Below are 26,222 nucleotides of genomic sequence, written 5' to 3'. Positions count from 1 at the left end.
CTGAGGCTCCAGTAAGCAATGGCTGGGCTAGGCTGTCACAATCAGGAAGCCTGGCTGGGGTTTTGTTTTTTTTTTTTTCTTGTTTTGTTCCAAGACAACCTGCTACCCAGAAAAATACAGTGAGGTTGGTGTGCGACCTCCTCGTTTTGACCAAGGCTCCTGCGAAACACGTGAAATGCAGGCCCGGCCTGGGGAAATCCCCGCGCAGAGGGCACCAGGGGGCACAGACTGGCAGCTGCCCGCATCACAGGCCAGCTCCCCCCAGCCCCCACAGCCATCGTAACTCGTGCGGGTAAAGGGATCACTCAACGAAGCTCAGGCTGAGCCGGTCGGGGGGATTTGCAAAGGCAGCAGAACCCGGGGAGGAAATGGGCCAGCCGCCTGACCTGAAGTCGAACCCCCCTCCCGCATCAGACACAGCCAGCCTCTTCCTAGTGTCAACACACAGTCCTCCACCACGCGCGCGCGCGGCTCACACGCGGTGGTGCCCCGAAGGTAGGAGGGCCGCTTCACACGCCCTCTTTTTGCACCGGCCCCTCCCCACGAACGCCATTCTTTGGCTTCCTCACCGCCTCCCTCCAAAGGCAAACTCACAGCTTTCGCTGCCCTCAGAGGACCCAGCAGCACGCAAGAGGCCAGCGGAGACCCCCGGCCACCCTCTGCTTTGCTACCACCTACCCTCAGGCAGAAGTAACTGGAAACTGACGCCCTACGGGCGGAATGAGCCTAGCGCCCCCTAAAGGTGGCTGCAGTCGCTGCCGCCTCGCGCCTTCCCTCCACCTGGAGAGAGGCAGCCCCTCTTCAGGTCCCCCAGGAAGTGTGACATCTGGAGCAAAAGAGGGCCCTCTGCCCACTGCTCAGGCCCAAGCCCCAGCCCAGGCTCGAGGGCCAGGCCGGGGGGAGCCTCCACCGACCTTCGATAGGATTCAAATAGTCATAATCGAAGAGGATGGAGAAGTCGAACTCGTCTTGAGAACCGCCTCCAGGCTCGTGGCCCGGGGCGTCCCCGCCGTCGGGGTCCGGCTGCGGCTCCGGGGCGTCCATGGCGCGCAAAGCGGCGAGAGGGCGGCGGGCCGGGGGCGAGGGCAGACTCGGCTCTCTCCTGGGCCCCTCGCCGAGGGTGGCGACGGTGGCAGGAAGCGGGGCGGAGGGGCGGCTCGAGCGGCGGGGTCACTGTCCTCGTGGGGACGCACGCCGGGTCCGGGGATGGCGCGCCTGGCGCGGCGGGTCCTGGACGCGCCCCGGGGAGCAGAGCGGCGGCGCGAGCTTCCTGCTCCGGAGGCACCTGTTGCAGCCCGGGAGGGGGGGCGGGGACAGCGCGGCCGGGCCGGCGGGGGCGGGGCCGCCACCCGGGGACCAGCGGAGGGAGGGAGGGAGGAAGGGAGGGAGGGAAGGAGAGGCGCGCGGCCCCGGCGGCCTGGCGCCCGGGAGGAAGGAGGCCGCCCCCTGGGCCTGGCCGCACCGCCCGGGCACCGCGCGCAGCCAGCCGCCGCCAGGCGCTCGGGCGAGGCCGCCGCTCCCACCGTCCTCGCGTTGAGCGCTGCGCCCTTGCGGGACCCAGGCTCTAGAGGACAAAGCCGCCGCCACTTGTTTTGCCCTCCGTGACTGGCTGAGCTCAAGCTTTTTCCTCTTTTCTTCCCTGAGGGGGAGGGGCTGCACCCACTCCCTTCTATCGCGGACCCGTGTCTCCAGGTGCCTCTGCGCGCCCACAGCTGTGGCATGATTTTCACCTGCATCAGTCACCTGTGTGCCCTGCGCTCAATTCCCCAAGGCCTGGCGAAGAACCACAGAGACGCTGAAAAGCGCGAGTCCCACCTTTACATCTATACTTCCTGGTCACTATCCTGTGCCAGGTGCCGGGGACCTAGCACGGGACTAGACACTTGCCCTGGGAAGCTCAGGTTCTGGTCGGGGAAGAAGGAATCAAGACCATCCCTGCAGAGTGTCAGGAGAAAACTCACCAGAGATACAGGGTAAAGGCTGGGGCCTGGGGAGGCTCTGGTCCCTTCCTTGGTCAGGTAGGGCCTCTCTAGGAAGGGGGCATTTGGACAACCCTGACTGACGGATGGGAAGATCTGGGGGAAGAATATTCGGGCAGCGGAAACCCAAAGAAAGCAAAAGCCAGGAGTTCATGTGTGGGAGCTGGAGCAAGGGGGGCAGTGCCGCTGGAGAGGCAGCAGGTGGCAAGCACCCCTGGATGCTTGTTAAAAGGGCAAATTCCCAGAACCTTCACTGGAGCGCCTGAGTCCATAAGCCTGGAGTAGAGGCTCAGAAATGCGTATTTTTAAGCAAGCACCCAAGGGGAACATTATGAACAGGTACCCTTGGGGAAGACTACCTAAGAACCCACTACTGCTCGCATGAAACACTTCCAGGGGGTCTCAGATCAAGTTAGCCAAAGTCAGGAAGCAGACTCACAGAGGTAGAAGGGAGATGAGAACAGGGGCCTTCAATGCTTACAGCACATTACGTTCACCTGGGACACTTTTTTGAACATCTGTGCCCAGGCTTCAATCCAAACCCTCTGAACAAGGACATCCTAAAGTGTATTTTTTTTTTTTAATGACCTCGGATGAATCTAAGAGGCCACGAGTGTTGAAAATCACAGGCTCAGAAACGTAGGTGGGTGAGGTTCAGAGATTCCCTGAGAAGCACAGCTTGACCTCACATGGGGACTGGACTCCTTCCCCAAGTGCCAGCAGCATGGAGGACATGCACTCTTCAGGGAGAGGCATCTCTGGTCCATTAAGGGATTTGTGCGAAGCTATCAATCATCATTCGTCCCACAAATCTTGGCTGGGCACCTACGAGGCACCTGGCACTGCTACCGACCTTGGGGGTGTAGCCATTGGCAAAACATGGTCACTACCCTCATCCTACTTATATCCTGTTAGCAAAGAGGCACAGCAATAAACAGGGTTTTCCAAATTGCACTTAGACCAGTGGGTCTTAACCCAAGCTACACCTAGACTCCCCTGGAGAGCTGTTTAAGAAAAAAAAAAAAAAGTGGCTGGGCCCTGGGAGAAACTAGTTATAACGGTTGAGGCCTGAGCAGCACTATTTTGTAAGAGCACCATCCCCACCTGCCCAGTGCTTCCAGTGTGTAGCCCAGGGTGAGAATCAGGGGTTTAGACACAAATTCCATTCCAGGAGCCTCGGTCTGGCTCAAGACTCATGAACTTTCAGCGTCTTGGGAAGCACTTTCTAGTTGGCAGAGCATAAGCAAACCCTCTTTTTGGTTTCCTAAGCATCAACATACCTATACTGGGTGGATCCAACAAGCATCTTAGGGGAGGCTGATAAATTTAGGTGGAGGAGGGGAGACAGCTCAGATAGGTATCCAGAAGGAGATGGGTGTTCTTGAGCCCCTGTGGCAGGACTCAAACTCCAAACCCTCAAATTTGGTCAGGGATAAACAAAAGAACCAGCCTGCCCTTGAGCTATAGAAGAGGAGAAAGGCTGGTGTCCCCCACATGTGTCCCTTCTCATCCCCCTGCCCATAATGATCAGTGCCTCTCCTCTAATGGACATCTGTTCATTGGGCCCACCTGGAATCTCTCCCCAGTGTGTTCCTTTGGGAAACTACTCTTGATAGGATCTTGGCAAAATTATCAACCAAGTTGTCACACACTCTGCTGGCAAAGAGGTGAACAAATGACCCAGGCTTGGCCAATAAGAGATTTTGATCTCCACTAGCCTACGAGATCCACTAGGGCAGTGGTCATGATTGCCTCATTCACAGCTTTGTGTACAATTGATGTGTGGATGTGCGGATGGATGGATGAAAAGTGGATGGAATGATGGAGAGATGGATGGATGGAAGGATAGTTGGATAAGGGAATTTGATTGTCCTTGCCTACATAAGGTCCTTATATTTTTCTTTAAAAGCCTTTCTCCCTAAGGCTTACTCTGGCCACCCAGTTTTTAGGGCAAGAATCTAAGTTCTTACCCCCTATTGACATCCTCTTGAGATACTTAATAAGATGAGATAACAAAGGTAAAATCACTTTACAACTGATTTAACCACTACAAAAACTGCTGCCTTACAAGAATGATTCGGGACATTCTGAATAATATCCTAATTGCCTAAGTTGTTCCTCTAAACAGTGGATATATATTTAAAGTTTCTAGGAGCAGAGTTCTTTAAAGAGAAGAGGTTCAGACGATGCCCTGACCCATAACAGAGCTTCTGCTGGAGCAGATGGAAGTCGGAGGCTCTTCTTCTCTAAAGGCTGCTTTAGAAGGGTGGGACCTGGGGGAGAGGAATATTTTCATTTCCAAAATAAATACTTTGTGCTGTTAGCAGCAGGGGCTAGGAGCAGAATGCATGACCTTTCTCCATCCAGAGGCCACACCAGCAGGGTAGGAGTGAGATGGAAGCCTTGCCAGTACAGCTCTGCCAACCTTCCCTCTGCCTTGCTGCTAATCATCTTGCAAAGGCCCAGGCCTTTTAGTTTCTCTCCAGTCTCTCCAACCAGAGTGCAATGGGAAGCTAGGGAGACCACTGAGAGTTTGAAATTCCTAGCACATGCTGGTCCTGTCTGACCCTGACCCAGGAATTCAGTTGCCTTCAAAAGCATTTACTCTAGTATATATTTACCAACTGAGACAAGTGCAGTGAAATGAAAGAAGAAAATCCAACAGAGGTTATACCAAGGAAACCTGATGTCCACAGGGAATTCAGGGAAGGCTTCTCTGGAGAGGTGATATTTAAGCTGAGACCAGAAAGTTGAGCAGAAGTTAGCCAGAGAATAGTGAGGGGAAGAACCAACAGCCAGCTGGGAAAGTATGTGCAAAGGCCCTGAGGCAGGAGCAAGTATGAAGTATTAGAGGAACTGAAAAAAGACTGGAGGGGCAGGTGCTTAGGGATGGACCAGCAGAAGGTGTGAGGTAAGGAAGGAAGGTTAGAGGGGCCTGGAGAATTTTTGGACCTAAGACCAATGAGGAGTGATTGAAGTTTATTAGGCAAGCACATGACAAGATCATATTGGGTTTTTAAACAGTTGCTCTGGGTTCTGTAGGGGGTGAGGTTGAAGCACAAAGACCAAAGTAGCAGCTTTGTTCACACAGCCATCCCGGCAAGACATAACGGAGACGGCAGTCAAGAGAGAAATCATAGACGCATATGAAAGGCGGACATACTCTCATCCTTGGGTCCATCCTCAAAGTATCTCTTTTCCTTTTCCTCTTAAAATGCAGCCTAACGTGAGTCCATGTGAATATAATTATCTAAGATGAACTGCCCTCTGGGCCCCTCCCACCCTACCCCAAGTGGCTCTGAGTCCTGAGACCCCCTCAAGTCAGCCCTGGCAGGAGCCTCCCACGAAGAGCTCTGCCCTCATTTCCCCCTTTTGGTATAAAGCTCGTTTTTAATCACAGCCTGGAGTTCTCCCCTGAAATCTGGATTCGCATAACCTGCTGTCCATCCAGCATCTCCATCGGGGCATCCAAAAGGCTTCTCAAAGTGAGTGTGTCCAAGTCAAACTCTCTCATCCTCTAAAACTGCTCAAGTGTCACCCTCCCATTTATCCCACTCTCTGGCTGAAAACCAAGAAGTCCTTTATTCCTCTTCTCTGCTCACACTCACCTGCAAACTCTTGGCAAATACAGGAAGCCCTATCCTCAAAGCATAACCAAATGCAACCAAGCATGCTTTTTTAGTCCAAGTGGGTCCCCAATACTGTATGGGACACATTTAAATTAAAAACTCATTCATTTTTTTTCTGAAATTCAAAGTTAACCAGACATCCAGTATTTTTACATAGCAACTCTGGCTGTATCTCCAGATCCTTGAAGAATATCCAGCACGTGGTGGGTACCTGGCATTAAAAAGAAGCTAAAGGAGGACTTCCCACTGTGGCTCCGTCAGTTAAGAACCCGACTAGTATCCATGAGGATGTGGGTTCCATCCCTGGCCTCACTCATTGGGTTAAAGATCCGGTGTGGCTGTAGCTGGCAGCCATAGCTCCAATTTGACCCCTAGCCTGGGAACGTCCATGAGCCATATGTGCAGCCATAAAAGACAAAAAAATAAAAAATAAAAAGGAGCTGAGGAATGAGTGAAACAGCAGTGCCCATCAAAGACTGCACGTGAGAGATCCCTGAGAACATGAAGTTGCATCAAAAGGAAAACCTGAGTCCCTGCTTCCCTCGGTTTCATGGGACTCATCAGGAATGTCTGGAAATCTGGTGTTTTGCACAATCAGAGGCCCAACCTCTAGCGTGGTTATAATACCTGTAATCATTTTTATGTAAACGACATTTCATCTGACTCAATGGCTTCAGGGAAATTCTGCCTGTACCTTTTTTTTTTTTTTTTTAAGAGAAAAGGAAAAAAAATGACATCTAGAAAATGTTCTGTTACAGGAAATATGTTCTTGGGGTCATTATAACAAAACTGGTGGATTTGAATCCAACCACTGCCCCCCTCTTCCAAGACAACCTTCGTGAGAGTCAGTGGCCCCCACAGACAGGAAGACCTCATTGTTTGGCCCAGGTAGGGGTGAATCTGTGGCACGATAAGGAAAGTCAAAGAACCAGGGGGGCCCAGGATCCAATCCAAGTGCTTCTTCTAACTCAATCTGTGACTTTTAAGCAAGTCACCTGGCCTTTCTGTGCCTCAGTTATTCCATCGATAAAATGGGGGCAGTGACTTCGATACTATCTGAGGCCCTGTCCCAACTCTAATGTTCAAGGATGCTCGGATGTTAACCCGAGTCGCAGCCGGGGCCATCTTCACGGGGGTACAACCCGTGCAGTCACACAGGGTCCCACTCTCAGAGGACCGCACACTGGGTCTAATTCTCTGCCATCATCACCTTAAAATTCTTAATAATCTTTGAGCCAGGAGCTGCGAATATTCCTTTTACACTGGGCCCGGCAACTATGTCGTCCGCCCCTGTTAGCAGTATGTAACAAATAAATCACACATTCTTATCACCAACTCCACATCCTGACAAGCCCCATCATAATAAAAGCCTGACCATAAAATGTGTTTAAATCTAATCCAGAAAGTAGGAGCATTCTTTACCAGAGTCCAGACACCATCTCCCCTTAATTTAAGCACATCCTGGGATTATCACCCTAGATGTTAATATTTTAATTTATAGATGGGTGCATTTGACTCCACTGGGGCTGGAACCAGAGTGAGCCAAGTGAGGCAAAATTCAAGAGAGCACCAAAAACTCAGTAGCTAAATCTATTTACTATTTTCGGAATTCCTGCAAAGGCACAGCAGGTTAAGGATCTGCTGTTGCCACAGCTGTGGTGTGGCTTGCATCTGCAGCTTGGATTCCCTGGCCCAGCAACTTCCATATTCTGAGGGTGCAACCGAAAAAAGAAAGAAAAAGATATATATATCTATATATATAATGTTTTCATGAAATGTTTTTTAAAAACCAAAATAAATGAAAAATAATCCACGGTGAGCAAACCACTACAATTTGAATAAAGACAGGACCAGTAACAGCGCCTTGGAGAGCCATACAGGACCCTGAGGACAAAGGAAAAATGAATACTAGCAATCCTGTCTTTATTTAAAATTTTTATTTCTGCTTTTTATTGTGGATTTTTTGCATCAATTTTGATTTCTAAAATATTACAGGAAATATTATTCATTTTGATTGTTGCGTTTTGGGGCCCCTCCCTTGCGTGTTGCCTCCCCCCAAAACCATCTTTCAGGAATGAGCTCCTTATGAGTTGGAAAAACAGCAAGACAGTTTCAAACATGACTTTCATTCTAATCTACAATCGACCTCACCTTTTAAAGCCTGAACAGGACTCCCCAGCTCTGAGAAAATTATTTTCCAGGATGGAGGTTGCAGCCAAAGGCAGTCTGTTGAAATTGGTGCCCCTCTTGGCGGGCACTGAAGGGACAAGCTCTAGGAAAGCAGGGATCTACCAAAAGCCAGAACCCAAATCAAGGTGTGGGTGGTAGAAAGACGCCCCATCTGACAGCAGCTGCAGCCGCAGGTCTGCAGCGGCTTGGTCAAGCCCATCCTGCAGGCATATTATGTTTGGCCTGGCCCGTAATTTTTTTTTAACCTAAACTAACATTTTTTAGTTGGGAAGTTTCATAGAAAAATCCGGGTTGCCAATGTCTCCCCCAAATGGGAAGATCAGGCCACTGTGAGCTCGTATCCCCACATGGACTCGCCAGCTGGAGCTGCGTAGGGGCTTCTTCCTCCAAACGATCCCATTGCCAGGTCACCACCAGCCCCACCCAGTTGTCCGCATCCATCCCCCTGAGCACCCGAGCTCCAGACCCTGGTCCCAAGCTCTTGACTCCTCCCCGGTCCCTGCTCACCTACTTTGTCCTGGCTTTGCTGGTCCTCTTCATCCCTTGCTTCATAGCACATTCCCCTCCGCCTTGTGGAACTGACATTTAATGGGAAAGCACGGTCAGCACACTCACCCAGCCCTAAACTACCGTCCTTGCCTTTAATTAAGCAGGAGGTGCCACCGTCCCTCTGCCAGGGGAGCTTCATCTTCTACTGAATCAGAGCCTTCATGGCAGGCAGCAGAGGGCTGGTTGGTTAGGGGATGGAGCGTGGGTTAGTCTTTGCCCAACCCCACGACTATTTCTCAACCATCCACCATTTCCCTCCCTCCACGGTCACCCTGCGTCACCCAAGTTGTCTTCCTAAAGGGTCACACCCCCAGGATCCTGAGCCTCAATTCCATCCTCTCCCCTGCTGTGGTTCCGCAGGCTCGATGTCATCTACGTCCGTGTCATCATCTTTGGGGATGACGAGTGATGCGGACAAGGAACCTGGCTTCAAGGATCTCAAAGCCACGCACCTCCAGCCTCCCTCCAGCTGGACCACATCCCGGGGCTTCCCACCTCCCCGCCCCCCACCCCACACCAAGCACAGGGCATCTGCTCTTGCCCGCTCCCCTGCCCCCACCATTCCTTGGTCAACACAATCACTAGACTTCATCAAAACTTCTAGTTATTTTGCATGTAAATGACTTCACACCTGATTGTTTTTTCTCTCTCTTCTTTTTCTTTTTACAGCTGCACCCACGTTATATGGAAGTTCCCAGGCTAGGGGTTGAATCAGAGCTGCAGTGGCCCGCCTACACCACAGCCACAGCAGCGCCAGATCTGAGCTATGTCTGTGACCTACACTGCCACTTGCAGCAATGCCAGATCCTTAAGCCACTGAGCGAGGCCAGGGATCAAACCCACATCTTCATGGATACTAATCGGGTTCTTAATGCACTGAGCCAATGGGAACTCCCTGATTGTGTCCCTTTATCTGACTTGCCACAAGGGAAAAAAAAAAATCTGTATCTGGCTTTCAAATGCAAGTGAGCATTCCTTATGTTTTTGTTTTGTTTCGTTTTTTCATTTTTGGCCACCCTGCAGCATATGGAGTTCCTGGGCCAGGGGTCAGAGCTGAGCCACAGTCATAACCTAAGCTGCAGCTGTGGCAACGCTGGATCCTCCACCCACTGTGCCAGGCTGGAGATCAAACCTGCCACCCAGTTCTCCCAAGACACTGCCGATCCCGTTGCACCACAGCAGGAACTCCATTTCTTATGTATCTCGGGTGTTCTCCCTACCACCTACCATACCTGGCATGAGCAGATCCCCCACAGACACCCCTGAACTCATTGGTTGAGTGACTGAACTAGGTCATCCAGAAAAGGCCCCAAAGATTTGGGAGAAAATGGATTTATCCCAATCAGGAAGGATGCTTGGCGGTGAGTTGGCCGAAGGAAAGTACTAACTTGAATTTAATACCGTAAAGTAAGAGGGAAATGGCAGCTAACAGGAACCGACTGCTTCATAGACACGGAGAGCGCCCTGGCCACGATTTTGAAAGCTCCAAGCACTGCCATGTGTCACGGTCACTATCACCCCCACGGTTCAGTTAAAGAAACTAAGGCAGGGGGTAGGTTGTGATGTTACTTTTGAAGTCGCACATACCGCCACGGAAGTGGTTTTGTCCCACGGCAAGTCTGATACTCATTACTGAGTCACCCTGCTCCTGGGTTACTGGCTAAGGGTGGATGGGCTAAGGGACATTTTTGGACCAAGATGAAACGCTGAGAAAAGTCTTATGACTCCCAGTGAGAGCAGAGAGGGGAGAAGGCGCTGACGAGGGGGTCCAGGCCGGGCTAAGAGGAAGACACATCTGAAAGGGTTCATATTCTTCACGAAATGAATGGCATCTACCCAGGGGGTGCCCCAAACAGGGACCATCCCTGTAGAAGCCCAGGACTCAGGGAACACAGTTTGAGAACCAACGAGGAGAAGGCACCACGACAGGGAAGTACCAACTTCTCCCACCTGCTCCTCCCCGCACAGGCCCCTGCAGTAGCCTCCCACCGGGGTCTAAGCAGCCCCTCTTCCTGGCTACAGGCCACGGTGGTCAGTAAGATCCCAGGGAGAGATGAATCGATCACACCCTCTCCCCAAAGTCTCCCCGTTACCACAAGAATACGCTTCCAACTGCCCACCAGAGCCGGGTCATCCTGCCCCCGGCCTGTTTCCCTGCTCTGTCTCCTCTCCTCCTCCGCTCTCCCCACTTCGGTTCCAGCCACACTGGTCTTGCTGGTCACGGAAGGTGCCAAGCACACGTCTCTCCTCAGGGCTTTGCACTCCCGGGGGCATCTGCCTGCGGCGCTTCTCCGGGCAGATTCCTCTGCGCTCAGAGACCATGAGCAGGACATCTCTTTAGAGAGGAAGGGACCACGAGTTAGCAACCCCCACCGCTGTGGGTGGAACGACGTCCCCCGCCCAGAACACGCTCAAGTCCTGATCTCAGGCCGCAGGGCCCTTGCTGATGTGACCAAGGTCACGTGCAGCTCTTAGCGCTAAAGGCTCTGATCCGAGGACTGGCGTCCTTATGAGAAGAGGCGAGAACACACAGACACCCAGGAAGAGGCCGTGTGACGACAGAGGAGGAGAGAGGAGGGCAGCCGGGAGCCCAGGGATGGAGCGCAGGGAGCCCCAGGAGCCCCAGAAGCTAAAAGCGCCGGGGAAGGGGCCTACCCTAGAGAGAGAGAGAGAGAGAGAGAGAGAGAGAGAGAGAGAGAGAGAGAGAGAGCAGGCCCTGCCGACACCCTGATTTCACACGTTCAGTCTCTGAAGCTGTGAGAGCACAGATCCCTGTCGTTTCAGGCCGCCCGGTTTGTGGTGACTTGTGATGGCAGCCACAGGAAGCTCGTACACCCACGCACCACACACGTATACAGCGAGTCACTTGCCACCCTGTTCGCCTCTTTGGGTCCTGAGCCCGTCACAGCCCCTGCGTTATCTGGGACACTCCTGCTCGGCTCGCTGGGTGTTGGCTGGCTGAGTTGAGCCGCTGGTCGGTCTTGGTCCCTTTCTCCGGGCCCTTTGGAAGGGAACCGGCACAAAAGATGCTCTAACATGAAGAAAATGAGTTAAATGGTCAAGGAGGCTTCTAACAGGGGATGGGAGTGAGCTGGGCCTTGTGGAAAGATGTGAAACAGGGGGAGCAGGGACCCCAGGTGGGAAGACTGGCAGAGCCAAGATGGAGGGGAGGAGGGAACAGTGCCGGGGTGCAAGCCGACAGGTGTGGACCCAGCCCCAAGAGCAGAGGCAGCGCACGAAATGGAAGCACTGGATCATCAGGCCAAATGAGCACCCAGCTGGGTGTTGGCCACTCAGAGAGGCTTTAAGAAAATGGGTCCCTCTTGGCAGGTCCCACTGGGAAAAGGAGGGGAGAGAGGCCACCAGAAGCTCCTGGGTGGGAGTTTCTGCTGTGGCACAGTGGGTTGAGAATCCGACCGCAGAGGCTCAGATCACAGCAGAGGCACAGGTTTGATCCCTGGCTCCGGGGTGGTGGGTTAAATATCCAGCGTTGCCATAGCTACGGCATAGGTCAAGCTGCCGCTCAGGTTCAACCCCTGGCCCAGGAAATTCCATGTGCTGCAGGTATGGCCATAAAAAATAAAAAATAATTCGTGAATTAATTAAAGAAGCTCCTGGGTGGCCCAGAAAAGCAAAGTAGAAGAGAGAGAGACCCCCCACCGCAGACTGTGGAGGGCTGGCTCCTGGAGGGACTATGGCCCATCTCCAGCTCCCCATCCAAGCAGCTGGTCCTGCTGTAGGAAGCAGAAGGGACAGGACCATACGGCCCTCAAATGCCAAGTTTCGGCATCAGCTCGGTCCTCTAGAGGTACCTTGATCGTGCTCCACCTTGGTTTCTTCCTCTCTCAATGGAGGGTCATCTTCAGCGTATTCTGAGGTTATTTCGTGAGAATTCAGTAAAATAAATACCTGTAGAGTTCTTGGCCCTGCAGGCTGGGTCTGGCAGGAAAAACAGATGGTCCTCTTGCTATGATTATCCAGCCTACCAGGGAGCCACATGGCAGCGTGGCATGGGTTCCAAGCTTCCCATTGAGCGATATGACCCTGGGGCACTGGCTGCCCCTCCCTGTGCAACATTGGGTAGTCACTGGCTGGCTGAGGACTAAGGAGGAGACCCATGGGAAACCCTGGGGATGGCGCCTGGCACAGAGGTGGCACTCAATAAGTGGTTGCTGCTGTCATGGTCGTCACTGTTGGCCGTAGCTGCTGTTGAGGGCTGATTCCTTCCAGACAACGACATGAAAGCGTGTGACTGTTGGATGACCCAGGAGGAAGCCTGCTTGGGTCCCCAGCCCTTGGTGGGAAAACCTGGAAGTCAAAACCACTGTCATTGTCAAAAGGAGGCAGGAGTGAAGGACCCAGAAAGATGGCACCATGCCTTGGAGTTGAAGTCTTCATTCTGTGGCCGTAACAGGCAGCATCACCCCTACTGTGCATCATTCATTCTTTGGTTCATTCCTCCAACCATTTAACAAAACAAGGACCAAGCACCTTCTACGTACCAGGCTCTGTTCCAGGCACTGGAGCCACAGAGGCGAACTGGACAGTTGTGGTTTCTGGTGGCCAGAGTTCAGGTCTGGAGGAGGACACAGACACAGCCTGGACAATGGCCACCAGTGTGATGAGCACAAGACAGGATGGAGCAAGCAGAGGGTGGAGGCCCAGGGAACTCAGAGGAGGCCTCCAGCCCAGTCTGGGTGGTCCGAGTCCCAGATTCCCTGTCCAGCAAAGGAGCAAAAAGAGGAAACTGCCCGGCTTCTTCCAGGCCAGATGTGAAATCAGTCACTCACTTGTGTCGCGAGTGAGAGCCAGCCAGTGAGAGGCTGTGTGGGGAAGCATTTGGTGATTGGTTTAGGTTGGATGATGGCGGCGGGGGCAGGGGGAGGTTAAATATTGAACTAACGCATTGTACCCTAATAATAATGGCAGTTATTAATTATGTGGGTACTTTGAGCTTCCTGTTGTTTAGGAAAAGATCAAAACTCTCCAAGGACTGGTAAGTGATTTGCTGTCATTCGCCCCCTTTGCTGCCTTGGGTGGGACCTCCCCCACAATTCAGCAAATAAAGGGTTAAAGGCTGGCCTAGCAGGGGAGTCCCTGGGGACCCTGCTCTGGTTGTTCTGACTGGTTGATATCTCAGTTGTTACATGTATTAACAGATACTCCAGACAAACACACTGTCACTTCTTAACATGTGGGGAAACCGAGGCAGGGGGGAAGGTACTGGCACGAGGTCATGCAGCCAGCAGGTGGCAGAGCCAAGACGTGAACCCCTGGCTCAGATCTCAAGCTGTGGACATCCTGGGTGTAGAAATGTCACCCAGGGTTCCCTGAGAGTCCCAGACACAGGAGACCCGCTTCTGTTCTCAGGGGGCTTACAATCTGGCTAGGAAAGTTCTTAATGAAGGCAGAGGAGCATCTGGGAGCGTGGGTGACTCTCTCGGAAGTCCTGGGAATAGAGGGAGCGACCAGGAGGACTTTCTGGAGGAGGGGCTGTCTTGGGAGCCGGAGGGGGGACTCGGCTCTGTGCGGACAGAAAGCAGTGCTGGCTTTGGCACTCCTGGCCGCCTGGGGGTCTTGTCTTCCTCTGGCAGAAGCGGCAGCCCCGTGCTTTGGTCTCCCTGAGGCCAGGGAGGCATCCTCCCTTGACTCAACCTCCACTCGGGATGAAGCAGCTGCTGCCTCAGTCTCCGGCCTCTAACAGTGACGCTTAAACCCTTCCACCCTCCTACCCCTCTCTCTTTCTCCTCCAGGGTAGGTTAAGGAAAAACGTGGGACTGGCAAGAGCCCAGGACAAGATCTGCCTCAGTTTCCTCACCTGTCAAATGGTGTGATGAAAAAATTACAATAATATTAGTAAGTTCCAGGGCCAACAGAGCATATGGTCAAGAGCCTGGGTTTGAATTACAGCCTCCATCACAACAGGAACTTCCTGATTAAGTCAAAACTTTCCTTAAAAAAGACACATGCACCTGCATGTTCATTGCAGCACTATTCACAATAGCCAAGACATGGAAACAACCCAAATGGCCATCGACAGATGATTGGATTTGGAAGATGTAGTATATATACACAATGGAATACTACTCAGCCATAAAAAAGAACAAAATAATGCCATCTGCAGCAACATGGATGGAACTAGAGACTCTCATACTGAGTAAAGTCAGAAAGAGAAAGACAAATACCACATGATATCACTTATATCTGGAATCTAATATACAGCACAAATAGATCTTTCCACAGAAAAGAAAATCGTGGACTTGAAGAACAGACTTGTGGTTGCCAAGGGGGAGGGAGTGGGATGGTTTGGGAGCGTGGGATTAACAGATGCAGACTGTTGCCTTTGGAATGAATTAGCAATGAGGTCCTGCTGTGTAGCCCTGGGAACTATGTCTGGTCACTTATGATGGAGCCTGATAATGTGAGAAAAAGAATGTATACATGTATGTGTACCTGGGTCACCATGCTACACAGTAGGAAAAAATAAAAATAAAAATTTTAAACCCTATTAAGTCTTAATACCTAGAAAGCACTTGGCCCTGCCCCTCGCAGTCAATGCTCCTAATAGGTCTGCTCACCCGGCCCCCCCGGCCCACCGAGGACGGCAAGAGCACGCTCCCCAGGTGCTAGGTGTTGTGCTAGGCACTTATGGTGTAACCACGGGTGAAGCTGGCTGTCATTGTCCTCCACTGTCAGAAAATAATAACATGTAATGTATGTTAAGTGCATATAAAGCACAGAGTAAGTGTTTTATGTGCATGATTTCATACGATGCTCAGACACCCCTGTGAGGTCAGCACTGCTATTATTCCCTTTCACAGATCAGGAAAGGAAGGCCTCACAAGCCATAATTTTAGCCCAACCTGTGTCCCTGTGAAGCTCTAGTAAGTCACAAAGTACCTTGAGAGGCTGAAAGTACTGCCTCTCTTCAAAGAATTTTTGCCCTGAAACCCAGGTCCTATAGCAACATAAGTGACTGTTTGCTTCTCTAATAGGCACTGCAGCTAATGTTTATCAAGCGTTGATGATAAGCACAGCAGCGCCTACGATCCCACTGATTCAGGTGCTATCCCACCGAATCGCACAACTTCCTGGAAGGGAGACACTATTATTGGCTCCATTTTATAGATGTGGAAACTGAGGCACAGAGAGGTTAAGTCACTTGCCCAAGATCACACAGCTGCCATGCATGCCAAGCAGAAATTGTAACCCAGGCACAAGGCAGGGGGTTTGGGTCCGGGAATGAGCAGAGCTCACCCTGGGTTTGTTTATTCCTGAAATACTTTCCATCACCCCACTTCAGCTAAAACTGAACACACCTCTTTCGGATCATTTGTTTTTCCCAGGGCCTCGACCCACAACTGCACAGCAAGGTCAGTATCTTCTTACCAGGCAAATATTTCTATTCCCTATTTAATGACCCCACCCATCCACGTGTACCCTCAGATCTGTCCCTGTGCTTGTGGCAGTGTTTGAGTTAAAGGGGCATTCGGGGTTTCCTCTGGAGACCCCTGTGCGGGGCACGGTCGAAGCGCCTCTCATGCCAGCTGCCTTTGATGCCTGGAATTGCATTCTGCGCGCCCAGGGGCCGCGGCGTGCCAAATGTCGTTCGCCGGGAACAATGCGGTGCCCTGTCTCCCACATGTGTACACACACTCGCTGGCACGCACGTCCTCACACCCCCTGCACACATGAGAGTGGGCTGCGGGCGGCTGGGTGATGCATGCGCACACCCAGAATCCACACACTTCAAAACCTTGAGAGAGGACCCAGCTCACACACCTGGCGCAGAGGTGTAGCTGCCTCAGTGAAATGTGAGGACTGCGTGAGGCCACACAGTAAAACAGAAGCCCAGCTTCTCTTCCCAGCTCCCTCTCTCGTAACTAATAGACCCAAATTTGGCATTAGTCCGTGCCCCCGCCCCTACCTCCAAACATCCGACACCGTGTTTCAGTATATACGACAGTAAAAACCAGTTCGCGTCCGTAATATATCTGTCGCCTGTCTCCGAGTATCACTTTTACAGACGAGGTGGTATTAGTAATGTTTCTTGGCCATTATGTCATAGGCTTGACCACTAGCAGAGGACAGGATAAACTGGTACCAGTTAAAATGTTCAAAGTGCTGGCAGGGTCTTGCTTTCAAAAGTGCAACTCAGCTAAAAATACATGTCATTGAGGTCCGCTGTGGCAAAGCACACCATTTACCTAACCCGAGGCATCTGGCCCCACGCCCATTTTCAAAAAAAGCCCCTCAGGTTTATTTACTGAAATTGTCATTTCTTCCCCCCTAGAACTTTAATCAGCCACGCAGAGCACAAAACCTACATTCAACTCTGATTTTATGACACGAGGCTAACTCCTCCTACGCATATTTATTTCATTTAACTCTTGCAGCCCTGCCCTCTGGGCAGTGCCCCCCACTAGTCAAACGGGCTGGCCTCTGAAAAACACATCACACCGCCTGCTTTCCACGTTTCAAGTCCGATTCATTAGTCTCCAGCCTAAACCCCTCTGAAATCCCAACCAGATGGGATATTTTCATATCATATCCGTATATGTTAAGCCCCTCCCGAAAGATCCAAGCAGTACGACTCCAGGACTAACTCTAGAGGAGGGGAAAGAGACAGAAACGCGGCAAGCAGAATGTAATCAGACCGCAAACAAACTGATGGTACATTGCACTTTAAAGGGGGAGCTGGAGGACTGTATCCATCAGGCACATCAAAAAAAAGGGGGGGAAAGAAAATTGCTTAAATGTCCCAGAGCAGCTGCTGCTGTAACTGCTAAAAAGCAAACTCTTCATTACTAGATGTACTAGCTAGTAAAATGCCAAGCCTGTTCTCCTAAAAGAAAAGAAGGGGAAAAAAAGCGAAATAATGACAATAATGAGGAGGGGGGGTGATAACGACAACACTAATACCGCGGAACCGCATCTGCTGTCAAAAGCCGAGCGCCGAAATGGTTAAGCAGCCCCTGGAGAGCAGCGAGAATCCCTCCCGGTGTCCCATGGAGGAGACAGTCCTTACGACAGACTGGCCTGGGGAATCCCGCCCGGAGCCACTCCACCGCCCCCGCGCGAAGTGGTCTGGAGTTGGCTTCCCCATGTCCCCTCCTCGGCCAGGGCGAGGGCGCTCTCCTCCCGGCCACGCTACCTGTGCGCCCTGGGACACCGGAGTCCCCGGGCCTCCCCGCGACCTCAGCCAGGAGCTGGAAGCGCTGCCCGGGAAAGAGCAGAAGGGAAAGGGCTGGGAGGCGGGAGGAGGAAGCGGCCGGAATAGAGGGCGAGTCAGTTACCTTGGTCCACAGACCCCATGATGCGGAGGGGCTGGCAGTGCCCCAGTCTGAACGCAGCCTCTCTCTGCATCTGGAGGGGACGGGGGCTCGGTGCGCGGGGTGAGAGGGGTCTGTTTGGGTAGACCACGAGCCAAGGGGGCGCCGTCCTCTCTAAAGCATGCTCGCGGGGCTGCCCTGGCCGAGGAGCCTGCGAGCGGCCCGGGAGCTGCGCGCCTCCCGCCTCCCGGCTCCCGGCTCCCGGCGCGGCGGAGTCGGCGCGGCTCGGCGCTCGGGCTTACTCGAGAGGGAACGCGACTTCCTTCCCCGCGCTCCGTGTTTATAGGCTTTCAATGCAGTAAAATAACGGGATTCCCTCACTGTTTCCTCCTGTTTATCCAGCGCCATGGAAACCACTGGATCCCGTCCATCTCCAAAACTAAGGGCTTTCCTGCAAACTTCACACTCAGGAATCCATGACGTCGCCTCCTCCGCGGCCAGCCAGCTCCGTGGCTCCCTCAGCCGCCAGCACAAGTCCCTGATTGTTTGGGAGAAAAGTCAGGGAGAGGGAGCGATGCGGGCGACGGCGAGGAGAAGGGGGTGGGGGCGTGGGAGTGTCCAAGTCGGCCTTGCAGGAGCTCCAGGCGGCGGTTTGCAAGGATTGCCCCAGCCACCGCCTTCCCTTTCCCGCTGCAGCTTCGCAGAAATCCTGCGCGAGGCACCCGAGCCCCCCGTTTCCCCAGCGGGGATCTCCCAGAGAAAGTCGCCCAGGGCTCAAACCAACACCCCAGGTGGTCGGGACCCCTGGACACCAACCCAGGGGCTCTTCCCAGTCCCTCGAGACTTCTGGCTGCCCAGATTTTTTCTGTGCTCTGGGCTGATGGGATGGGGGGGCGGGGTAGGAGGGAAAAGAAATAAATAACGGTGCCTTGTGTCAACTCTCCAAGATTTTTTTTTCAAAGAAGTCTATTTTTAGATTCATTTAGAAAACCCAAGGTTTCCAGTGATGCTCAGAGGCTCCAGCAATAATGAAATGGCCAAAGAGACGCCGAAACCAGGCAACCCATGTGTTTACACATGTTCTGAATAAACAGGAAAATAAAGGCAAGGGATGTCATGAACTTTGCACGGTCTCCAGAAGAAGGTCCGTGGGATGCCACGCATGGCTGCCGTCGGTGGGCCCCGGACCCCGGAAGGCCAGTGGGGAGGGGGAGAGGTGCTGCTGTCACACCGCTCTTTCTGAACCTAGCCTGGTTCTGCCTCTTCACCTGCCTGCGGGGTGGGAAATTAGGGGCCCGCAGCTGAAGCCAGCTTTGAAAAGAGCCATTTCAGATACCGTTGTGGGCTCTGATAAAACTGCGGGGAGCACCAAGGCTGGTGACTCAGCGGCCCCTCCCCACTTTCTTACAGACAGACTTGAACTTTAAGAGGCATTGAGAGGCGCTGGCTCCGTCTGCGGGACCACTCGGTGTTCCACGCCCTGGCCCACAAGCGCCTCTCGGGGCTCTCAGACATGACCAGTCCTGCTGCAGACGTCGTCCCAGTAACTGGAAAAGCCCTCCATCCCCACCCAGGCTTCGCCCACCCATCGCGCCCCAAAGCCTGCCTCAGCCAGGGTGGCTTCCAGCCTGAGTAATGCTCTCCCTGCAAGAGCAGCCCCATCTGCCCACCTCCTGTGCTCCCAGCCTTGTGCGGCCTTACCTTGAACTCCCAGCAGCTGCCTCACAAGCAGAGGACCCCTCTCTCCCCCTTTCCAAAGGGGAAATGGAGGCACAGAGAAAGTGGGTGGCTTGCAGTTCCCGTTGTGGCGCAGAGGAAAGGAATCCAACTAGGAACCACGGGGTGGTGGGTTCGATCCCTGGCCTCGCCCAGTGGGTTAAGGATCTGGCATTGCCGTGAGCTGTGGTGTGGGTTGCAGCTACAGCTCGGATCCTGCGTTGCTGTGTCTGTGGCGTAGGTGGGCACCTGTAGCTCTGATTCAACCCTTAGCCTGGGAATTTCCATATGCCACAGGTGTGGCCCTAAAAAGCCAAACAAAAAAAAAACAAAAACAAAAAAAACCAGATGGTTTGCCTGTTGGTTTCCTTGGCAAATACGGGAGTGTAGCCTAGAAGGCCCTGGAAGAGATTCTTTTCAGGGAACCCTGCAGAGGCAGCCCCATCCCCTGAGACAAGCCCCATCCCTCTGTACCCCATCATCTGAGGCAAGAACAGGGTGACCCAGCATCCTGGTCTGCCTGGCATTGAGGTGGTTCCTAGGACACAAGACTTTCAGTTTTAAAACCAGGGAAGTCTGAGGCATGTTGGGACCCGCTGGTCACCCCAGGCTCGAAAGAGATTCAGCACTCAACTTCCTCCTGCAGTGATGCACGTGCAGGCAATTCCACAAACCATCGTCGCTGAACACAAGCCCTAGCCCAGCACCTACCATGTGCCAGGCCCCGACCTAGGCTCCTGCCCCTTGACCCCCTGCAGAGTGATACCCTGACATGGTGAGAGGTCAGCCCCGCACCAGGCAACAGGGTAGCCACCTGCCACGTGTAGCCCTTAAAATTTAAAGTAATTAACAATTCAATAAAAGGTCAGTCAGTTCTTTGATGCACAGGCCACATTTCAACTGCTCAAAAGCCACACGTGGCTTGTGGCTCCCGAGGTGGACAGCACAGAAGAGACCATTTCCGTCACTGTAGAAAGTTCTACAGGGTAACATGGGGCTAGGCAACCCGAGAGGCAGGATAAAGTCCAGGCTTTGGAATCAGATGCTTGGCCCTGCCAGGGAGTCAGCTACCCACTCTGCAAGACGGGGATGCTATTAGTGCCTTCCTAGGAGTTGATGTCAGGATGTGATGTCAGGATAATAAATGCCTAAAGTACACACACACACACACACACACACGTATATGTATATACATTTATGCATATATGTATATTATACATAACATATGCATATGCACATGTGTATATATTATATTTACACACATATGTATTTTAAGCTTTTCTACCCTCAAAGAGTGAGTCATGCTTAAGCCAGAATTAATCTGGGTTGACCCTGTAGTCCATGGCCTTCCACTCCAGGCTTCCCTTTATTAAACCCTGTTGCAGCCTCTTTGCAACATCTGGTCCATTTCACCCTCCCCCCGAGGCTCATGCTGGGAGCCCGGTTTATGGATGAGCAAACTGAGGCCCTGTGAGTTGATGTCCCCACAGCCAATCCGGCTTGGAACTCACTTCTGTCTGGCCACAAAGCCCGTGTTCTTGGCACCACAGCCCCTGCCTCCTGGAGGCCTCCCTGGGCACCGAGGTCTTGGAGGCCAGAGGTGCGGCAGGAAACGAGCACGCGGGGCCTCCTCTGCCAGGCTCATTATCGGGGATAATTTTAGACTCGGTCCCACCCAGGCTCAGGTCTCAGAGGCGAGTCCCGATCTCCACAGGTGCCCAGCGCTGCCGAGAGGGGGACGCCTTTGGAACGTGGTAGAAGCAGCATTAGCCACATTTTTATAGAGCCCACTCTTTGTCTCAGTTAAGCATTTTTCCCTTTTAAAGCACGTTAATACTACAAGGGCCAGAGCGGGGGAGTCTCAGCTGAGTCACCTAATTTGCCCTTAGGAGCTGCAGCTTTCGGCTTCTCAGTTTAGCTGCTCTTCGGTTCCTCAGACAATTTCTTTCCTCTCGCGGTGCCAGGGCCAGAACTATTTTGTCCTTTTGAACTGAACCACCCACTGCTTTTCACTTCTCTCGAGCACTCTCCCTTTTTTTTAGGGATGCTCCGAGGGGGGTGGGTGGGGAGCTTCCGCCCACTAAATTATCCACGAAAACTCCCCAAAATAGAAGCTCTCAGCTGGGGTGGGAGCGCGCCAGCATGTGAGGAAAAAGCCAAAGAGAGTCTGAATCAAAGCAAATAGAAGGCGTCCAGGTGGCCGTGGGGAGAAAGGCCCAGGGAGCCCGCAAGACATCTGGGCTGGAGGAGACCTTGACTCACCGGGGAAGCCTTTTATTAGAATCGCTTCCCTCCGAAGGCCTCATAAATAAGAAACGCAGGTATTTCTGCTGAGGCATCACTTCCTGGGGCTGCCCCAACCACTGCTCCAGCACCAGGAGGATGTCAGAGGACCCGGGCCCCTTGGAGGAGGGCAGCTGGCATCTATACTCCGGGGGTCCTCTTCACCTTGGTCGCCGACCCCTTCCTGGCTGAGAGGTCAACGGCCATCAAAATGGACCTGGACGCGCCCGTGTCTCAAACACAGAAAGTGGGAAGGACCCAGATGTATGAAAACCAGAAGGGGGAGGGTTACGGATCTTTGTCACATGGTCAATCATCTACCGAGCTCTTGCTGTGGGGCAGGTGTGAACCCGTAGAATCCTCTTACCAATCCTTCCATTATCAGTGTACAGAGGGGGAAACTGCAGCCCAGAGAGGTTTTGCAGCTTGCTCTAGGTTGCACAGCCAGCACGTGGCAGAGACGGGATTTGAACCCCAACCACCTGGCTCTAGAGCCCAGGTTCTGATCCACGAGGCAATGCTGCCTCTCAAGTGTTATCTCAATTGCTCCACTGGATTAGAATTACCTTCAGCATAAAGTCCAGAAACCTATATGTGGCCCGCAAAGATCTATCAGACTCCCCCCACCCCTTCCAGCCTCATCGCTCGCCTCTTACACCTTTGAACGCCATGCTTCAGCCTCCAGACATCCTCAGCTTCCTCGTCCATAAAATGGATCCGTATCAACCTCTTAGGGAGACATGAGGCTCTGATGACACTTTGCCTAATGAAGCACTACGTGCAGTGCCTGGTATGGCGGAAGCACTCGATAACGGTACTAAAATTGTTACCTGGCCACTTCGTACAACAGTTCTGCAAGGTCTCAGATGGACCAAAGGTAGCATTGCAGAGGTTTCCCATCCCCCTGAGGATACAAGCCAGCTTCCTCACCATGGCTGTCCCCGGCCAGCCTCCAGGTCGGTCCCAGGGGCGCCTATCTGGGGAGTCCTAGTCTCGTCCAGTCCCCTCCCACCCGGTGTAACACTAGGACATTGCCGAAACGGTGGCGTGTGACTCCGGAGGCTAGGTTAGAGAAGAAGTGTGGCTTCTGCCTTGCTGTCTTGGATCCCTCACCCTGGGGGCAGCCAGCTGCCCTGCTGGGAGGACTCTCAGGCAGCCCTCTGGAGAGCTCGCATGGTGAGGAACTGAGGCCTCCCACCAAGAGCCAAAACCTCAGATGATGCAGCCACATCAGTCAACGCAGCGCTCCAGGCCCACGGAGATAGTACACACTTCTTTAAGTCACTAAGTGTGGAGGGAACAGCAGGTAACTAATACAATGGCCTCTGAGACCCTCCTGCCCCACCTGTCTGACCCCATGGCCCTCCCGGCCCATCCACTGCCCCACTGCAGCCTCACTGTCCTTCCCTACCTGGTCCCACCGCGTGGCTTTTATGCTTCCTCATCCCTTTGCCAGGAACCCTTTGTACCTGGATCTCTCATGGCCGGTGGCTTTCACCCTCTTGGTCTCAGTTCAGATGTCATCCTATGAACATATTCTTCCACGACCCTCATCTCCAAAATCGGGCCCTCTGCCCTAAAGCCTGACCCCTCCCCACAGATCTCAATCACAACACCTGCTGTATTGCTGCAGCGCCTTCACCACTTACCACAAATAAATTATATATTCACTTTGGTACCATAGGTCTCCCCTGCCTCCCAACTGAAACATAAACTCTACCAGGGCAGGGCTTTATTTCATTCGCTGCTGTCTCCTCAGCCCCAAGAATGATGCCTGGCATGTGGCTGGACCTCAACAAGGTTTGTTGAGTGAATAACAGAATACGAACATTGTCTCATCGGTTTGTTTACTCGGTTATGACTCATCTCCCCACTAGACTAAGAAAAGAGGACCATGCCCGCTTTACTTGGGGCTTGGAGTGATGTCTGGAAGCAGTGGGTACTCGGCAAATAATCCTGTCATGTGTCTACAGCGTGATGTCTCCGAGACAGGCTCTCTCCCAAGCCCTCCGCACATCCTAACTCATTTGTCCACCGGAGGAAAACAACTATTATCCCCATTTTACAGGTGAGGAAACTGAGGCACAGAGCCCCACGGTGACCAGAGAGTAAGCCCGGACAGTGGCCCCTGGCTCTGGAGCCGGACTCCCGGGTCCTCTCAATGACTGTCGAATGATTGGCCTGAGTGTCTGGCCCCCTGCTCGGCTGGCTGGGGAGGCCCCTGGCTCCATCACATGGCCTGGGAGGTGGAGGAGAGGAGGCTCAGCTGGGGCTGGCAGGGCCGGAGGAACGGGGCGGTGGCCGGGCAGCTGGAGAGGCTTTCCCCGTTTCCAAGCAATGGAAAGGTTCGCCTCATCTGGAAAGAACTCCCAGTTCCGTGGTTGTGGCAGGGACCAAGGTGTCTCCCCGGCCTGGTTCATTTCAAAATACATTGTCTTGCTTTTAATAGCCTCCCTGATCTGCTCTTGGAGGCTCTCATGACTGACTGTTCCCAAAATAATACCCAGCGCCGCTTTTTCCAACGCAGAAGTGCTGAATCTCACTACCTCCCAATCCGCCGCTGGCTGCCACCCAGAGCCCTGGTCATCCCAGGGTCCCCCGAGCCGGAATGTGCCCCAACAGGGAGATTTCCGAGGCATCTGGAGAGAACCCCGGACGCTGCCTGCCAGCTCATCGGGCTGCTTGCTGACTGCGAGTTTCCAGGGAGAGCCTGCCCCTCGGAGGGGCTCCCTCGGCTGCTCTGACTGCGGAGCCGGGATGGGACCCGGGGCCAGCGGAGCCCTCGGCGGGCCCCGGCCCTCCTCGGAGGCGGGAGGTTTTTCCTAGAAGCGGAGAGCTGACGTGGAGAGAGAGGGAACCGGCTTGGCTGGTCAGGAGAAAGGGGAAGGTGGCGAGAAGGCACCGTTTATCTCGTCTGCATCTTTCGGAGAGCGAAGCGGGGAGGAGTCAGGCCTTTCTCTTGTTTAAAAAAATGAGGGACATGGACCTAGAATTTTTCTTTTTTTTTTTTGTCTTTCTTTTTTTGTAGGGCTGCACTCCTGCGACATATAGAGGTTCCCAGGCTAGGGGCTGAATCGGAGCTGCTGCTGCTGGCCTACACCACAGCCACAGCAATGCCAGATCTTTAACCCACTGATGGAGGCCAGGGATCGAACCCGCCACCTCATGGTTACCAGTTGGGTTTGTTAACCGCTGAGCCGTGACGGAAACTCATGTTTTAAAAGTCAATCAGCCTATCTTGTTGCTTTGTTTATTCATTCTACAACCATTGTCACATACTTGCAATATTCTGGGCGCCGGGAGTGCACCCAGGAGAAAAACAGATGCAGAATGCTGTCCTCATGGGGCTTACAGTCCAGTGGGAGACTGAGCCACCACACAGGAGTTCCCACTGTGGCACAACAGGATCGGCAGCATCTCTGCAGCATCAGGATGCAGCTCGAGCCCCGGCCCTCACAGTGGGTTACAGGATCCAGCGCTGCCACAGCTGCAGCATAGGGCACAACTGAGGCTCGAATCTGATTTCTGGTCTGAGAACTCTGTATGTTTCAGGGCGGCCAAAAAAAGAAAATAATAAAAATAAAAAGAGTGACCGCACGAATACAGACAACATAGATGAGAAGTAACATGTGCCAAGGAAGAAACAGAAAGCAGAGGAGTTCCCGTCGTGGTGCAGCAGAAACGAATCCGACAAGGAACCCTGAGGTTGTGAGTTTGATCCCTGGCCTCACTCAGTGGGTTAAGGATCCGGTGTTGCTGTGAGCTGTGGTGTAGGTCGCAGACTCGGCTCGGATCTGGCGTTGCTGTGGCTCTGGTGTAGGCCGGAAGCTGTAGCTCCGATTAGACCCCCCAGCCTGGGAACCTCCATATGCCACAAGTGCGGCCCTAAAAAGATAAAAGACAAAAAAAGAGAAAGAGAGAGAAAAGAAACAGAAAGTGGAGTGTGAAGGTAGAAAAGGATGGGGGAAAAGGAGCCAGGTTTATCCAGGGTGGTCAAGGAGGACTTCACTGAAGAGGTGATATGAGCAGGACCGAATGACATTGAGAACCAGCTATGCAGCTAGCTGGGAAACGCCTTGAGAGCAGAGGGAACAGCATGTGCAAAGGCCCTGAGGAAGTCTCCTTTATAGTCGTGAGCCTGCTGTCACTGGAAATATTCATTCTTTCTTACATTCAGCTAGTTTGCTGGGTACCTGTCACGTGACCCTTGCTGCTGGGGATAGAGCAGGAAAACAAGACAGCGAATGCATGTCTTCATGGAACCCTCCATCCAATGGGGGCAAGAGAGGTCAACACGCATGACAAAGTGAAGTTCTAGTGCTGTGACAGGAGAGGCTTGGGGAGCCACAAACACCTAAGAGAGCATCATAACCCAGTCACGGGGGTGGGGACTCCCAGGAACAATGTCATCTACATGGCAACAATAATAATAGTCACTAAAATTTATTGAGTGTTAAGACTTTGCCCTTTTCCCAAGTGTATGACTTCTATTAACTCATCTAATCCTCATAACCTTTAAAAGAAATTCAAATATTTTTTTCAAAAATGATAAAAGAGGTTAAATCACTTGCCCTTGTTCACATGATGGAAGAGACTGGAATCAA

At 52.8% G+C, this 26,222-nt stretch overlaps 1 protein-coding gene across 6 annotated transcripts in view; it reads right to left on the bottom strand.

Annotated features, from left to right (window-relative positions):
* Nucleotides 1-17,936, bottom strand: part of NFATC2 (nuclear factor of activated T cells 2) — a 164,360-nt gene extending 146,424 nt beyond the window's left edge. For 2 of the 6 annotated variants that reach the window (XM_047770855.1, XM_047770854.1), the window contains exon 1: nucleotides 915-1,285. In XM_047770855.1, coding sequence (XP_047626811.1) covers nucleotides 915-1,044 — 130 coding nt within the window. In that variant the 5' untranslated portion in view covers nucleotides 1,045-1,285. Of the gene's footprint in view, nucleotides 1-594; nucleotides 1,286-17,643 lie in introns of those variants that run through there. The other 4 variants (XM_047770859.1, XM_047770856.1, XM_047770857.1 and 1 more) reach the window with 4 other exon arrangements.
* Nucleotides 17,937-26,222: the final 8,286 nt, after the last annotated feature.

Source organism: Phacochoerus africanus, chromosome 3 (assembly GCF_016906955.1).
Source record: "Phacochoerus africanus isolate WHEZ1 chromosome 3, ROS_Pafr_v1, whole genome shotgun sequence".
NCBI lineage: Eukaryota > Metazoa > Chordata > Mammalia > Artiodactyla > Suidae > Phacochoerus > Phacochoerus africanus.
This window is presented reverse-complemented; position numbering and strand designations above follow the sequence as displayed.